The 19,098-nt window shown below is 34.5% G+C and overlaps 1 protein-coding gene across 1 annotated transcript; it reads right to left on the reverse strand.

Moving 5' to 3' along the window:
• Positions 1-1,207: 1,207 nt before the first annotated feature.
• LOC149773167 (matrilin-1-like) lies at positions 1,208-18,862 on the reverse strand. The gene is made up of 11 exons (XM_089946747.1): positions 18,708-18,862; positions 17,110-17,125; positions 15,952-16,551; positions 15,595-15,690; positions 15,177-15,203; positions 14,393-14,529; positions 10,729-11,020; positions 7,552-7,686; positions 7,050-7,067; positions 2,071-2,598; positions 1,208-1,316 (listed from the first exon to the last, which is right to left on the reverse strand). Exons 1-11 carry the CDS (start codon positions 18,726-18,728, stop codon positions 1,312-1,314), a joined length of 1,875 nt encoding a protein of 624 aa, XP_089802873.1. The 5' UTR covers positions 18,729-18,862; the 3' UTR covers positions 1,208-1,311.
• Between the last annotated feature and the right edge of the window lie 236 nt (positions 18,863-19,098).

Consider the following 19,098-nt stretch of genomic DNA (forward strand, 5'->3'; position numbering starts at 1 on the left):
ATAAAGAGAACATATGTATTATTATTGTATTATTTAATTTTGATTGTATGGCTAACACATTTAAGTCGCAAGCATCAAAACAGTCCTCTTGAATAATTATCCTGCATTTCTCCCCACAGAACCGTATTTATGAGTGTCAGAGTCTCTAACAAGTCCAGCACCCCACCCCCCCATGATAAAAAGTTATTGCTAAATTACAAGTGATCGGTAAATTACAAGTGATTGGTAAATTACAAGTGATCGGTCTTAAAGTATCATTACATTGTCCCCCTTCATATTCCATGGAGAAAGATATTCAGTTGAACAAACGCAACATGATGCCTCAAATTTATACTGACAATTTTAGTAAGACTGAATTAATATTGCTAAAAAAACATGCACAATGTTTGAAGTTCTATTTTGAAGAACTAATACACAGCCTATAAAGTCAACCTTCTCGGCACAATGTATCCTATGGGACAGCTCATGTGAATCTGGCACGGTTACCAGAATTAAAATCAGAAACTGTACAGAGCAAGGCCAGTCATTTAGAATTAAAGTCAGAAACTGTACAGAGCAAAGCCAGTCATTTAGAATTAAAGTCAGAAACTGTACAGAGCAAGCCCAGTCATGTAGAATTAAAGTCAGAAACTGTACAGAGCAAGGTCAGTCATTTAGAATTAAAGTCAGAAACTGTACAGAGCAAAGCCAGTCATTTAGAATTAAAGTCAGAAACTGTACAGAACAAGGCCAGTCATTTAGAATTAAAGTCAGAAACTGTACAGAGCAAAGCCAGTCATTTAGAATTAAAGTCAGAAACTGTACAGAGCAAGGCCAGTCATTTAGAACTAAAATCAGAAACTGTACAGAGCAAAGCCAGTCATTTAGAATTAAAGTCAGAAACTGTACAGAGCAAAGCCAGTCATTTAGAATTAAAGTCAGAAACTGTACAGAGCAAAGCCAGTCATTTAGAATTAAAATCAGAAACTGTACAGAGCAAGGCCAGTCATTCGGGTTACTAGCTCTTTAGGAAGGATGTTCACAAATAAGACGACACACCTACAGTTATCACTTTTCAGATCTGATCAATGTACAATAAATATGCTATTTCTATTTTATCTCGATATTTATCAATGCTTATCTGCGTACATCATCTTTTTATTCTTAATAAAAAAAATATTACAGTTATTAAATCAGAAAGGGATAACATAGAGCAACAATTCAGAAAGCCATTATTGATATTATTTATTTTGTAGATATCAATATTTAATAGAGATGACTCTACAAACATTATCCTGAATATACTCCGACAAGAAAGATGTCCGTAGCATATCAACCTATAAAAGAAAACAACAGATGGTCATTATGTCACGTGCTTATTCAATTCAGATTTTATATATATATATATATATATATATATATATATATATATATATATATATATATATATATATATATATATATATATATATTCACTAACTAGAAAATGTCACATATGGTGAAATAAACAGCATAATTAGATATATTTGTAATTTTAATGTTTCTGCAATATTGTTTTGTGATACAATCGCAACTGGTACAAATGCTGGAGTTATACTGCAACGATCGAAAAAGCTAGAAAACACGATGTACAAGATTAAGATAGATAGATAGATTTGGAGTCTAATACAATGATTCAAATAAAATAACCGATTAAGCTTTGAAACCCCGTTTGTATGATATAACCTGAGTTAGGTTCAAGTTTTAAAAAATGCACGTTGTTATACTTCCCTGCCTTTCTCCATATACCGTCCCTGTTCATCTCATTTAAACTCTAATTATTAACAAAAGTATATCTGCCAATAGCCAAGAACCAATATGAGACATTGGCATATATCGCTGACTAACGCTTGCAAATCAATTACGTGAGTATATAATATTTCTCCTTCTGAAGTGTATAATACTCACGCTGTCAGCAGCAACTGTCGTTGAAAATTTCATGTTTGACAAGCGCAGCTGATGCAACATTCTAGCGTAAAAACATTTTGTTTTATTTTTCTAAGGCTGTGCGTATCTTGATTTAATTTTATATATGCTACTAAAGAGACTTACTGCTACAAAGAAGTCTGTGGATTTTGAGTGCAATATCCTGCAACTTGGCCGTGTCCTCCACCATAAAGATATTGGATTGACTACTTGCAAGTTGCTGAAGCTGGTTCCGGGACACCTTGTCACCCACACCAATGACATTCACCTCCGTCTTGAACTTAAGCCTATTAATTTCCATGGCGGCCTCCTCCCAGTCAGTAAACGTATCCGAAACCAGTAGAACCAGTTTCTTCCGCGCCCCTGAACGTGCATCATACAATCCTTTCTGTCGGATCTCTTTAAGAAATGGCACAACTTTGTTTCCAGTCATGCTTGCTTCGATTGCTTCCACAAATGAGTTTTTAGTTGAGTGCTGTCCTAACTCGATGTTATTCGCACTGCATTTGTTCATCACTCCGACTCGAACATGACCAGAATCAAGGTCAAATCCTCCACCAACCTTCTGAATAAATAACATGACGTTCTTCTTGTCTTTTCCACCAAATTCGTCAACAGCGAACACTACTTCAGTTTCTGTCTTCGTCGTGCAGGCTAAAAGAAAGTAAGATGCATGCACATATGACGCTGACTTTGCAGTAATAGCGTGTACTCTTTATTTTACAAGCATAATGTTAACGATGGAAATCTTGAGACATGTTGTATTTTAACAAGCATAATGTTAAGAATGGATTGTCTTAAGACATGTTTTATTTTACAAGCATGATGTTTAGAATGGATTGTCTTGAGACATGTTTTATTTTACAAGCATAATGTTAAAAATGGAAATCTTGAGACATGTTTTATTTTACAAGCATAATGTTAAAAATGGATTATATTGAGACATGTTGCATTTTGCCAGCATAATGTTAAGAATGGATTGTTTTAAGACATGTTTTATTTTACCAGCATAATGTTAAGAATGGATTGTCTTGAGACATGTTTTATTTTACAAGCATAATGTTAAAGATGGATTGTCTTAAGATATGTTTTCTTTTACAAGCATAATGTTAAAGATGGATTGTCTTAAGATATGTTTTATTTTACAAGCATAATGTTAAAAATGGAAATCTTGAGACATGTTTTATTTTACAAGCATAATGTTAAAGATGGATTGTCTTGAGACATGTTTTATTTTACAAGCATAATGTTAAAGATGGATTGTCTTAAGATATGTTTTATTTTACAAGCATAATGTTAAGAATGGATTGTCTTGAGACATGTTGTATTTTACAAGCATAATGTTAAGAATGGATTGTCTTGAGACATGTTTTCTTTTACAAGCATAATGTTAAGAATGGATTGTCTTGAGAAATGTTGTATTTTACAAGCATAATGATAAAAATGGATTGTATTGAGACATGTTGTTATTTACCAGCATAATGTTAAAGATCGATTGTCTTGAGACATGTTTTATTTTACAAGCATAACGCTAAAGATGGATTGTCTTAAGACATGTTTTATTTTACAAGCATAATGTTAAAGATGGATTGTCTTAAGACATGTTTTATTTTACAAGCATAATGTTAAAAATGGATTGTCATGAGACATGTTTTATTTTACAAGCATAATGTTAAAGATGGATTGTCTTAAGATATGTTTTATTTTACAAGCATAATGTTAAGAATGGATTGTCTTGAGACATGTTGTATTTTACAAGCATAATGTTAAGAATGGATTGTCTTAAGACATGTTGTATTTTACAAGCATAATGTTAAGAATGGATTGTCTTGAGACATGCTTTATTTTACAAGCATAATGCTAAAAAATGGATTGTATTGAGACATGTTGTATTTTACAAGCATAATGTTAAGAATTGATTGTCTTGAGACATGTTTTATTTTACAAGCATGATGTTAAGAATAGATTGTCATGGGACATGTTGTATTTTACAAGCATAATGTGAAAGATCGATTGTCTTGAGACATGTTTTATTTTAGAAGCATAATGTTAAGAATGGATTGTCTTAAGACATGTTTTCTTTTACAAGCATAATGTTAAGAATGGATTGTCTTAAGACTTGTTTTATTTTTCAAGCATAATGTTAAGAATGGATTGTCTTGAGACATGTTTTCTTTTACAAGCATAATGTTAACAATGGACTGTATTGAGACATGTTTTCTTTTACAAGCATAAGGTTAACAATGGATTGTCTTGAGACATGTTGTATTTTACAAGCATAATGTTAAAAATGGATTGTATTGAGACATGTTTTCTTTTACAAGCATAATGTTAACAATGGATTGTCTTAAGACATGTTGTATTTTACAAACATAATGATAAGAATGGATTGTCTTGAGACATGTTGTATTTTACAAGCATAATGTTAAAAATGGATTGTATTGAGACATGTTGTATTTTACAAGCATAATGTTAAAGATGGATTGTCTTAAGATATGTTGTATTTTACCAGCATAATGTTAAGAATAGATTGTCATGAGACATGTTGTATTTTACAAGCATAATGTTAAAGATCGATTGTCTTGAGACATGTTTTATTTTACAAGCATAATGTTAAAGATCGATTGTCTTGAGACATATTTTATATCCAATCTCTCTTGTTGAGCTTTCAACTCCTTCTTTCTCGTGATACGTCTACATGTCAATGCAATTTTATTTATCATGGAAAAATTCCATGTTTTTTCAGTTGGTATGGGTATGTTCTTTGTATTTTATATTGAGGCTTTTCTATGTTGCTTGAAAATCTTAACTAAATGATCCAGTACAAAGCTGCTTATTTATCTGATAATCTCAAAAATATTTGTTTCATCTACGTTAACTTGCCCCTTGACGTAAACACTTCACCCTATTGGTTAAACGCTCGACATTTGTTTCACATTTAACGCCTTACTAGTCATAATTTAAGCTCTTTTATCTTAGTTTTAATTATTTTATTGAAATCTATGACTGTTGTAAAATTAGTGAATGTCGTCAGTTATTTGTACTCAACAGTTAATTTGATCTGTCAGGGGCATTGGTGGGGTTTTAGTACATTTTTACATTAAAACGAGTGCTCAGAAATTTTGGATAAGCTAAATTAATGTAGCTACTTCTAGGTATCAACAATTGATTTTAGGTGTCATTCATAATCTGGCGTATTATTATACTCGTCCTTATATCCGGACCGCAAAACAAACTGCATACCTCATCTCGTGTGCATTAAGTGAATGTATGCAATCAAGCTGCATTCTCCAGTGGTAAAAACAGCAGTACATATTTCGATAACAGGTTCCATTTTATCTCAGTACATCTTATTCACTCGATGTGAACTAAATAACCATAGTTACGGAGAAGGTTTTCTAATTTGTTTGCACAGCTCTGCTAATTCTAACGACTATCAGTGAAACCATGGTTCAGAATCTCTTTAACTATATTTAATTACCTGTCGAGCTTGTGGAGTCACCTTCAGCATTCGGTGCTAACGTGAATTGTCATAGATTATAAAGCTTCAGTGACCGTTACGTTAAGATCTAAACACAATCGGGATAAAACAAAAGTAAACTTGTACAATTTCTTGAATCTAAACGACGAAATTCACATTTTACAAATACTAACTTCACCTAAAACCTCTGCATTCACAAATGTCAATTAAAATAACAAACTTATTTTGCCATGAAATGTTAAAATTTAAATTACAGTGACCTAAGTTTACAATGATTTCATATCAAAGAAGATGGCTATAGTCATTAAGTGCCATGACTCTATCATTAAGATGTGGGAAGAATAATCTGTAATTCTTCAATTATCTAAATCCAGAACGCCTCGAAAAACAATAACAAAACTGACAAACACCATTCACGTTAATTATAAAGCACATTCACATTAATTATAAAGCACATTCACATTAATTATAAAGCACATTCACAACAATTATACAGCACATTCACAACAATTATAAAGCACATTCACATTAATTATAAAGCACATTCACATCAATTATAATGCACATTCACATTAATTATAAAGCACATTCACATTAATTATAAAGCACATTCACAACAGTTATAGAGCACATTCACAACAATTATAAAGCGTATTCGCAACAATTATAAAGCACATTCACATTAATTATAAAGCACATTCACAACAATTATAAAGCACATTCACATTAATAATAAAGCACATTCACAACAATTATAAAGCAGTTTGTCAAAACCCTTAACCTCATTGTGATTATGCAGCTTGTTACATGTGATGTCTCTAATTTGAAAATCTCCTGAAAAATAAACTTAGTAAAACTGTAAACCAGCTCAGCTAATAAAATATAGGTTACAGCGCCCCGTTTCTTCTTAATGGTACAATATTTTTGGAGATGCAACTTTTGTAAATATTTATGACTCTGCAATAGACAAAGCCTGCAAATTAATCGTACAATAAAATTACTGTGAGTCAGTGGAAAGTGAAATTTAACTCTTGGTGTTCGAAGTTTGTTAATTAATTTGATTTTATATGCAATAGTGCAGATCATGACACCCACGTCAACAAGTTGCAAAATATGCTTTGTTTACGCAAAAGTAAGCAATAAATTATAAAAAGGACCTTTGTGTAAAACATTCTCCGGAAAAGGAAACGTTTGATCTTCAATAGTGTGTGTGATTGATTTGGATTTTTACCGTATCTTTAAACTGTTTAAGTCATATCACTACGATGTCTGCAGTGTGGTAGTTTGTAGAGATGCCTAGCACTCGGGCATCATGCCGCAGACATGTCTAATAAGGTCCCAACCGGTCACATTGTCCTGACACCAGGTAACCTTTAAATGATGAGCGCCTAGCAAGGCAGCTGTATGTGCCAGTCTTTGGTATGATTCGACTGGGGTTCGAACTCGCGACCTCCAGTATCCCAGTCGGATGCTCTAACTACTTAGACCACCGGAACAGTGATCTTCAATAGGGAACTACAGGCATTTATATTAAAATTAACATTTTGACTCAAATATGGTTTTTAGTAAGTCATTAATTGGACCTGCACTTAAGGAAACATCATTTGATGCCATTGCAACTTACCAAATACATCTGCTTGGACTGAAAAGAAACCAAACAAAATATTAAGTGTTTGTGCACGATTCGCAATCTAAACTTCCTTTATTTAGTGTTAATACTTATAAATTGTCTAGTACAATATAAAAGGACTTGTAGATTACAGCATAATATTTGCATGGAGGAGGCTAATTGTCTCATAAAACCACATATCCTAAAACCTGATGTATATATTGGTTATGTCTACGATAAAGATATGGTTAATGTTCGGTGTTCGTTGTCATTCTTCCAAGTGAAAAGAGGAATGGAGTTCGAATGCATCAATACTTTCTCAAGCGCTCAGTACTTCGTGTTATCTTGTCAAGTGTGGACATCAATACCACTGATTTTGAGCTGGTACATTTTAAAATCGGCAGAGGCTCTTTTTTTAAATAAAAATATTTATTTCATTAGACAGGCTTCAGTGAAAGAAAAAGTAAGATATTTGTGTGTTACTGATAAGAATTTTCGTAGCTAGATACGTACTTACCTTCGCAGGCCTTGTAAGCCAGAATATTCTGAATGGACTTAAGAGCGTTATAGCCATTCACCTGATACATGTATTGTTCACTGGGCTCAGAGGCGATCGCCTGCAATTCTTGGACATCGGAATTGTTTCCCACGCCTAAACACAGAACAAAAGTGCTTTCAGTAGGAAACGATTCATCACTGACAAAATATTTAAAACAAATATATAAATACTGAACACATACTAATACACTTCTTCCAGCGGAATGTATTACCCATGGTGTATCTGAAAGCAGTTCACTCTAGTATCTAAAAATGGTTCTTGTAAATAAATTATATTTAAACATTTCAAGATAGTTTCGGAAATCATCGAACTAATCAATGGAAAGATTATTTAGTATGTCAGAGTTTTGTATAATATATATCTCTTGGAAAATGAGTAAAACATATATCACAGTCCTATCAAGTAATATTAAGATAATTATAGGTGTCAAAATATGTTACGAGAACGAATTTTTGTATCAAGAACATCTTCAATTTTTAGGTCGCCTCTAATTATTGCCGCTGATGTTCTAGATGTTATCAATTAGTAAAGCCACCGTGGTAACTAGGGAAACATAATTCTTTTCCATCTAATAGGTCACTATCAGCGTAAAAGCTCGATATTTTCAAAGTAATATATGGTCAGTCTATTTAATTATATTGTTACAAGCCAGGGGTCTTAACTTGACCGAGCGGTGTCAAACCCTGGCGCGATTCCGCTAGAAGACATAGGTTTACCCCAAATTTCCAAAGACTTCCATACAACTTCAGTTGTAAATTAGAAAGCCCGGCGTTCCCATTCTATACATAAATTTTACTCTAATTAATGCGAGACCACAGATCTCACAACTTGCCATATATATATATATATATATATATATATATATATATATATATATATATATATATATATATATATATATATATATATCAACCGAACATCTGCATGGTGGTTTCTCTTCATTAGGTTTCCGTACCGAGAGCTGTTCACGCCGTAAGAACTATACAACAATCCCCTAACACAGGGAACTATTTTAACTACGCAACCTTAGGCCAGTCAATCCATGGTTCCCAGGCACATTTTGCCAGTACAACTGCATCACATCTGCCACCATGGCGACTTAAACGGCATCTGCCGAGTCCCTTCTTATTTATTCTTTGGCGTAATTTACCGGTTTCCTACCACTGCAGTCACACCACCAATGTACAACACTATATTTTAATAGAGACTATAGTATTCCAGGGACACTCATTCGGTTTTTACCTGACTTCACTACCAGAGAACCATGGCATCATGGAAACTCACTAACACTTCACTCCATCACGTTTGCTCCTTGTAATTGGCTAATTATTTCGGGCTAAGGAATATTTCCATTCCACCACATTCCAATAATGAGACAAGTAATCACAAAAATCTAAAAATTCCTTAAAACGAGGCGCTATAAACAAATGCGCATACTCCACATTTATTAAAATTTATTTAGTTTATATATTTAGGTAAGAAGATAGTTGACTAACTGCCCTTTCAAAAAGGAGAATTAGTTTACAGCACATTTACGTCGACATAAACCACCTGTCAGTTCATATTTTTGTAAATAAATGCTAAATTGTTTTAAATCAAAAATTATAAAAGAGTTAAAAACTAGAATGACGCATGTGAATGAACAATTGCACTTCAAAGGAAACCTTAAGAAATACAAGACGCATTATATTTAATCTACTTCGCCAATGCATAGTGGAAATGCTGAGAATCGTCATTGCAGCAAGCATCGTTACCCAATCTCTTAAAAGTACGATTGTTGATCATCAAAATCAATGCTATTTTTAGATTTTCGTAGATGTTACAAACACCAGTGGTGGCAAAAATGAGAAACGCAAACCCATAAGTAATCACTGTCGCAGTGACACATTTGCTAGCGATGAAAATTAACTCTCAATACCAATGCGACAAGAAGTTTAATGACTGTATATAACTAAATGTAAGAAAATAAAAACACGTAATAATTTGAGAGAGTTATATTTATACTGGATATGCTAATTACCTTTCTCAATAAGCTTCGTCGTCATGCGTTTTTAATTTAAATGCAACAGTGCTAGATATATGAAAATTAAAACATTCGACGTTGATGCTCATAGGACAACAACAGCAACAGCGTCGAAGAAGTCAACAATTTCATCGGAAAATGAAACTCATGGTTTTTAAAGAATTTTTTTTCAAATTATGCAATAGTCACCTAGTCGAAGAGAATCGCGACTTTTCAGTGTTTTACAGAGAAATAATATCGTGTACATTGTCTAGCAATTTGTACATACTGGTCAACTTTAAGATGCCCACACTTGTAATGTGCTTTGCGTGTAAACGATTAGCTATGGAATGATACCTGGTCAGTGCACCGAGTTAATTTTGTATTACCAGGGTCACTATGAAATCATAGCACAATATAAACCATCATTGAAGCTCAACTTTTACTAGAATGCTTAGCAAATTTAAAACAAGATGACCTCACTTATGACATAACGTAATACTGATTCATACTGACCTTGCATAGTCTCCTAACAGGTCACGTGGTGCAACTATTTGGCCCAATGAAAATTTAGGGTAAAGATAAAGTTAGTACAGTCCAAGGATTCAAAAAACTTGTGTTCTTGCTGAGAAAATAACTGTTTTTCAGCAACATCACCACTTACGTACTGATTTGCATCCCACATAAAGGATATATTTAACTTTATAGGGATTGTTTGTTGGGGTTTTTTTTCGTTTAGTTTAAATCGCAATCAACACTGTACCAACCTGTTGTAAAGACTTAAGTGTGTAATGATTTTTCTAAAAGTATGGCCATGGCTAATTGCCATAATATACCAAAATGGCATAATCATTCATGACTTAGCCAAGCTAATGATAGATCGATGCGTCAATTTGGTGCATGAAATGAAACAAAAACACAAAATGCAAACTTAGATTTGCTAGACAATTTGACCTGATTCTGTCAGCCATAACACAACATTTCTAAGTGGAAAAGAAAATGGTGAAAGTCAAATATCTTTAAATGCTAATGACCTTTAGCTAAAGAGAGGAGGTTAAGATCTTTACCGTTCTTATAATTAATCATTCTATGGTTCAGTTAGCAACATGTTGTTTATGTCTTAATACAATTACCAATAGCAAAAATGTAGATTCCTTCGTCATGAGCGAGCTGGGCCATGTTCTGTGTGGCCTGGGGGTCTTGTGACAGGCCGTCAGTGATAACAATTGCGATATGAGCAACCCCTTGTCTTGACCCAAAACCCGGCTTAAATAACCCTCGCAAAAGCATCAGCGCGTGCGACGTGTTGGTGGAACCTCCTCGATACTCCACCATATCTACTGCCTCCATCAGGGTCTTCTTGGTTTTATGCTGCCCCATTCGGAACTCTATCTCCGCGTAATCACTGAAGGTTATTATGCCAACCTGATACGTGAAGAAAGGAGAAGAGATACATAGCATTGTTGTCTCTAGCAGAGCAACACCTACATACTGTAGATCTGGAGCCTTGTATTATTTTTTGTGAAGGTCTAACCGTCCCATGCTTGTCTTCCCAGTACCCGTGTACAGGTATGTACCTCAAATTCTTAGAGAGTCTAACCGTCCCATGCTTGTCTTCCCAGTACCCGTATACAGGTATGTACCTCAAATTCTTAGAGAGTCTAACCGTCCCATGCTTGTCTTCCCAGTACCCGTATACAGGTATGTACCTCAAATTCTTAGAGATTCTTAGAGAAAATACCAGACGGGAAATACTCTATGTACTCCGTTAAATCCGAACTAGATCTTTAGCAAAGATAGAAACCATTAATTAAATGACATGTTGTCATGGAATTAGGGAGAACTCCACTGTGGCAAAAAAGCCATTATATGGCGACAATAAGACGAGTGTACAAATAGCCGTAAAATGCAACACAAACAAAATATCATACCACCCTAATGTAAAATAGTGTTCTTGCTATCTTTGTAGTATTTCTCTATACAAAGATCGCAAAAATCAATTACATATAAATATGGAATATGATAGTTTGGTTAGAAATAAACGGTAATGTAAAGATATATTTATTTTCAAATGCTATGATTTTTGACACTATTTAAGTTGACTTCTATTTAGGGTCAAAGGGATAATCAATACCAAATTGAACTGATGAAATGTTGGAGTACTTGAAGCAACATGTAAGGTTACTGGAAATACAATAATAACCTCGACTTCAAGGTACAAGTTCACAATAAACATTCTCCTATTTAAAACTAAAGAAAACCTACACTCCAAATTGAATTGAAATTTGTTCATAATAGGGTTGTTTACAAATATGAGATATCGATCTTTACAATTCTTCCCGAGGTCTGTATACCTTTTAATGGGGTTAAGTAGCGAGCTAAATAAACTTTGGTTTAAACCATCCCACGTGATCTGTGCGTAGATAAAGGGCCAAGTCAAATCTATATTTGCTAAAAATGCATTGATCTTCATCTTTCTTGCTTGAAATCAAAGTAATCTGTTTTTCCCAAATATTACAATCTAGAATTAGATTTGTCGCCTAAGAATTAACTCATTATGTACAAATGAAAAATAAACTTATAATTTGCTTTCGTAACCGTATTCTTAACTTTCGTAACCGTACTATTAACTTTCCACCTATTGACTTTCAAGCGGGGAAATATTTATTTCCTAGACAAAGAGGTACAAACATAGATAAACAAGACATACAGTTGGTCACATACACGTGCATATCCCATAAATTCAGTTATATTCTTTTGAGCAGTCTGTGCTAATATTGTATCTGCAATAACATATATCTAGAATACAAAGGCTAATTAAAATCTGTCAAACCTTATGTGAGATGACGCGGTCTGAAGATCTAGCCCGATAGGACTTGCACACAGACAAAGAGACGGACGGACAGATTGACACTCGAGATTAATAACAATAGCCCCGCTTTTCAATGACGTACATATTTCAAAGTGTGCCAGTAAAATACTTCATGCAATTAGAAAGGAGTAACATTAGTTCAATCTAAAAATTCGCATTTTAAAAATGTTTCCAAAAATGTTGCCAGAAATTGGCGATAGAAAAAAATCAAATCCTAATGTCGACCAGCCTACAATTTGGATTGAAAATATTCTTTAAACCGTGTATGAGTAAAAGCGGTAACAACATAAATTCCCAATATACCTGTTTTGACAATTTGTTAAAAAAAAGTAATTACAAAGAAAATGAGCCAGGCTAAAGGAGTTCAAACTTATCTTGCATTTGCACCGAGGACCTAATTCTGTAATAGTGTATTCCTCGAAATGGAATGAGAGAAATTCCAATGACATACAAACTTCCCAAGTATTATTGTAAACAAAATATCTAATACAAGAGATCACTTATCTGTTCCATATGTAATATTTGTTTTATACATTCCTATCTAAGACCTGTCTGTTCCATATATATTTGTTTTATACAATCCTATATAAGGTCTATCTGTTCCATATGTGATATTTTTTGTATGCAGTCCATTTTAAGGCCTATCTGTTCCATATGTAATATTTGTTTTATGCAGATCTATCTAAGACCTATCTGTTCCATATGTAATATTTTTTTATACAGTCCTATCTAAGACCTATCAGTTCCATATGTAATATTCGTTTTATGCAGATCTAAGGCCTATCTGTTCCATATGTAATATTTTTTTATACAGACCTATCTAAGGCCTATCTGTTCCATATGTAATATTTGTTTTATGCAGATCTATCTAAGGCCTATCTGTTCCATATGTAATATTGTAATATTTTTATACAGTCCTATCTAAGACCTATCTGTTCCATATGTAATATTTTTTATACAGTCCTATCTAAGGCTTATCTGTTCCATATGTAATATTTGTTTTATGCAGATCTATCTAAGGCCTATCTGTTCCATATGTAATATTTTTTATACAGTCCTATCTAAGACCTATCTGTTCCATATATAATATTTTTTATACAGTCCTATCTAAGACCTATCTGTTCCATATATAATATTTTTATACAGTCCTATCTAAGGCCTATATGTTCCATATGTAATATTTGTTTTATGCAGATCTATCTAAGGCCTATCTGTTCCATATGTAATATTTTTTATATAGTCCTATCTAAGGCCTATATGTTCCATATATAATATTTGTTTTATGCAGACCTATCTAAGGCCTATCTGTTCCATATGTAATATTTTATACAGTCCTATCTAAGGCCTATCTGTTCCATATGTAATATTTATTTTATACAGTCCTATCTAAGACCTATCTGTTCCATATGTAACATTTGTTTCATACAGTCCTATCTAAGACATATTTGTTCCATGTGTAATATTTGTTTTATAGTTCTATCTAAGACCTTAAAGCCAAGTTTACAGCAATAGAGGAATGTGCAATATTCCACTGGTCTTTGTCGAGGCAATATATGTTACGAATATGCGTTTTAAACAGTAATGCTTACGCCTTCAAGACACACCTGCATCAATACGGCCATAATCAGTATTTCCCGGGTTTTCCCAAAGGCAACACTACAACATGATTCCTGCTACAAGCGGTGATTTATGCAGACCGTGCTGCAAGCTGCAAGATCATCTATGCCTTTCTGCAAGACGATTTTTTACCTGGATCAAGCTACAAGAAGCAGATTGTTCCATGGCTCTTGTTGAAAGAAGTAATATAGCATATTGCTTGATGCAGAGAACTGTATAGCGTAGACGCTTATGAAAGATGTAGTATTACCTAGATATTTCTGTATACAGCACAATAATACAGATCTTGCTGCATGATGCAGTATTACCTGGGCCTTTCCGGAGTCGATGTCGAAGATATCCACTACGTCTTTGACAAAAGTCATTTGTGTTTTGAAGTCTCTAAACCAGATACTGCTGGAGACGTCAAGAACAAACATAATGTCTGCCGGCTTTCCCTGGCATGCTGCCGTATACAAGATAAAAGTTAAGTATGTTCTATTTTATAAAAGTGTCTTTACGGGAAGGAAATTTAATAACACGTTCTAACGATTAGACAACATGTTGCTAAACAATCTGCTTTGATACCGATATTAATGTTCACGTTTATAACATTGATGATCATCGAATAAAGTAAGAAAATATTATAATGCCGAAAATGCATTCGAGCAAATGCTTTAGAAACAATATTACACTGTAAATAAGAGAGATGAATAGAACAGGAGTGCATCTAACTAGTCTTAAATAATATTTTCAGTGAACCTTTATAACAGTTGTTCGAAATGTTGTGAAACACGAACCACGAAATCAATATAAGAACATTTATTACCAATGCAGAAGTCAAAACACTACTGCTTGAATTGGAATTACAATAAGTATTTTGTGTAACATTATGTCGAGACGTTTCACAAAACTAAAAATAAGTTCAATGCAAATATGCTTTGAATTTTAATTCAATGTCTTTAAAGTACAAAAATTAACAAAGCGTTTACGGTCATTTCTTTTGGGCATCAAAGGAACAGTTAATCTTTGATTACCACTGACAATTGCTTGTTAGTCGCGGCAACAGAGAATCTTTATGGAATTTATATAATGATCTTTATTTTTACATACCCCTTTCTGCCTGTTCTTGTTGCATTTCTGAAACAAAGATTCAACGTTAATTTGCCATAAGAAATTGTCTTAGTGATAGCTAATACTTTGGAACGGTATAGATCAAATCATGGCGTACAAGGAAACTATGACAGACAAGAAACTGAGAGCAGAAGAATATGACATTGCTACGACGTATTCTTATAGATAATAATTTGCATCTAAACTGACAAAAATGTCACCAGGCCACTCGAAGGAAGTTCGTTGCAAGTTTTATTCTGACTATATGGACCATATTGGAATTATATAATTATCACATTTGTAAGTTTTACGTTTGTCTGATACTGTTGCAACAAAAATGATTTGTAGAGTCATCGGCTACAATACTTATATAAACATCATCATAGCCGACATTACATGTATTGAAAATTGTATTTACTTGTAGAAATCTCCGCTGCTTCAGTTGTTGTTGTGGTCGTAATCGTAGTTGTTGTCGTCTCTGGTGTGGTGGTGGTAGTTGGAGTGGTTAGTGGAGCTGGAATGGAACAACAAATGCAAATTATACCAGTGTAGAAGTCCAGTATGTTACATTTTGACTACTGGATGTCATTTGCTAGCTGTTTGCATCCGACATGCGGTTAGAGCAAAATTTAGGAGACAGTACTGCACCTCTAAGAGACCCAACTATCTGCTATGGGAATGGTATTGTCTGAGTGATCAAAACTCTTAAAATGGCCATTAATAATGAAGCCATACCTAACACTTACCGTTCAATCATGTATAGAAAGCTCCTTACCTGTGCACGCCTTGTGACTAAGAAGCTTTGTGAATTCGTCGGATTGTAACTCCTTGAAGTTTTCCAGAATGTGCATATAGTCTGACTTCGGTAAACTAGCTATCTCCTCTAGCTCCACCTTGTTCACCTTACTGCCGATTCCGATAGCGAAAATGGCTACACCTGCCTTTTTAGTCAGATCAGCCTCGCGTACTGTGCTGGCCGTGTTACTGGATTCGCCATCCGTAAGAACGATAGCAATGTTAGGCACGTCAGGACGGTCGCCATTCTTCTCACTAAAGAACTCTGTGCGAAGAACCCTCAAGGCGTCAAAAGTGTTGGTTGCTGAACCCTGGGCGAAGTTTATGGCGGAGATGGCATCCAGAATATCTTGCTTATTGTCGTATTTCTGCAGATGGAACTCTGAGATGGTTCTGTCGCTGAAGGTGAGAGCGCCTATCCTTGTCTTGCCTTGACCGACGTCGAACGCCTTCACCACCTGTTTGACGAACTCGAGCTGCTGGCGGAAGTAAGGAGGCCAGATGCTACGTGATGAGTCAATCACAAACACCACGTCCGCAATACGCCCGCATGTCTCCGCCCTAGAGACATCCACCAGAGCTGGAAGTAGAGACAATTTTAGAGCGTAAAGAGAAAACATATATTGTGACAATCGAAAATAAATTATTACAGTGGCATTATGAAACAAGCCAGTGAACATAGCTAAAGTAAAATACAATGCCATTGTAAGGGAAAACATTATACAACCGACAACTGACAGTAAATTGTTAAGGATTCGACACGAGGAAAAAGACTTGCGTTAACCTTTCATCCTGTACAAGAACATTTTTAGATGATGACAGAATTTGCACATTCCTATTATTAAGAATTTACCCATATAAGATGCAAATGCTGTTTAAAAATAAATTGAACATGGTTATAATTATTATATCATATTCATACTATTAACTTGATTCTTCATTTAGTACAGCGAGACCGTTCACATAACACATTACCTTAACACACCGATGGTCAGCAATGAAGATGCTATTTAGTTATCAAACGTGCATTGATTTTAATACTACAAGATGAATAATCCTTTATTAGAAATCAGTATAAATGTTCACATGAATTCACTATAAATGTTTAACCATGATAGTGTTGTGGCAATGTACTCACCAAAGGAAGTAAAGACCTGGAAGGAAAGCAAAACATGAATATACATGGGTACCATTAAATATACATGGGTACCATTAAATATACATGGGTACCATTAAGCATTAGATAGTGAATTAGTAGTATATTTGAACATTTGTAAACTAATATTGATTTGAAATGTGTATCAAGTTTGACTCATACAAACTTGACCCTTTTTTATTTTCATCCCATATTTCGAGTATGTACATCAACGGTATCATCAAAGAAACGGCACAAATGTGACTGTAATAAAGACGTGAAAATGGTGTGTGATTTTGAGTTTTAACGTAGCTTTAACACTTGTTCAGTCCTATCGCTACGATGCATGTAGTGTGGCAGTTTTAGTGATGTCCAGCACTGGAGCATCTTTCTGCAGACATGAAGCATGATACCACACCCAGTCACATTATCCTGACACCAGGCCGACCAGTCCTAAAACTAACCTCTTAATGCTGAGCGACTAGTGAGGCAGCTGTTAGTACCATTTTTGTAAGTCTTTGGTATGGTTCGGCCGGTGTTCGAGTCCGCGACTTCCCGCATCCGAGGCGGACGCTCTCACCACCTGGCCACGTAGAGGTCGTAAAGACGTGAAAGGGAAGGACGATGGCATCACCTAATGTCATGATTTAATATTCATAACGAGTAGTAAATTACTTTTTGCGAAAAACATGAATTATTTTACCAATCTCTCGATAAATCCGATTTTTAAAAGCAGGTATTTAGGCTCTGGTCCCAGTGACGTTAAAGTTTTAACAAAGTAATTAATAATGACAGGATTGGAGCTTATTAAGATTCAGTTCATAACAAAAATGAATTTTCTGAGGAAAGATCTTATTTTCATGCCAGAACTGAGTGGCGTTTTATGTTGCTTGCTTTTTTAATAATAAAAGTTAAAGCTGACGAAAATTTAATACTGTTTAGTAATTTGCATTTGAATTTCTCGCATTTGTCCTGCGAGAAATTACTAAACTTTGAAATTAAATTTACAAATAAGATCCAGAAAAGGAACTATTTTCAAAGCACTTTTACGTACCTCGAAATAATTATAAATTGATGCACCACGTTGAAGAAAACAACTGTCGACACCAGAATAGGCATAACATTTAGCTCATATTAATGGCATACACATCAAATAAATCAATAATTATTTCTTTCTTTCGTGAATAAATAAACATGACCGACATGTATAAATCCACCGAGCTCCTTAATAAGAAATATACGTAATATTACTGTAATCAGCAGATTGTTGTTGTTGTTGTTGTTGTGGGATTTAACGCCATTTTTCAGCACACGATAGGCTATACATGGCGGCCAGTATTATTGGTGGAGGAAGAACCCGGGAAGACCCGAAAAGAACCACCGACCCACTAGAAGCTACTGGCAAGCTTTCTCACATACCCACATTGGCTGAATCCGAGACTCGAACCGGCGCAGACAGAGGTGAGATGGCAGTGATCCGTAACAGAGAGCGCTTTAGACCACTCGGTCACTCGGGGCCCCTATCAGCAGATAAGAATATAAATAAAATTATCCCATTTCACTGCTTGAGTAAGAAACAAGGATGTTAGTGATGTACTTACCAACAGTAGAAATGTAACCATCGTCCGATACGTGATAATATCTTTAATCTTGGAATCCACTTATCCTATACGATTTGTCGCAGCACGGTCGTTCTGTGTAATGTCATGAAACCTACACCGGACTCATTCTTATATGCAGGAGGGGAGGATAATTATATACGCTTCTACGCCAAAACCAGGATTAGCTACATAAATACCGGATATAATTATATAATAGTAATGATTGAACAATTAATTACAGAGTAAAACAAAGCAGCATACGGTTATCACCGATAGGCTCGTGCAGGCGTAGCGTTATAGAGAATATCATAAAAAAGCATAGAACAGAAGGATAAGAAAACTGGATTCACAATTATCTTCGAAACACGGTATCCTAACTAATTTTAAAACA

This window comes from Sinohyriopsis cumingii, unplaced genomic scaffold, assembly GCF_028554795.1.
Source record: "Sinohyriopsis cumingii isolate HCF-2022 unplaced genomic scaffold, ASM2855479v2 utg000873l, whole genome shotgun sequence".
In the NCBI taxonomy this organism is placed as follows: domain Eukaryota; kingdom Metazoa; phylum Mollusca; class Bivalvia; order Unionida; family Unionidae; genus Sinohyriopsis; species Sinohyriopsis cumingii.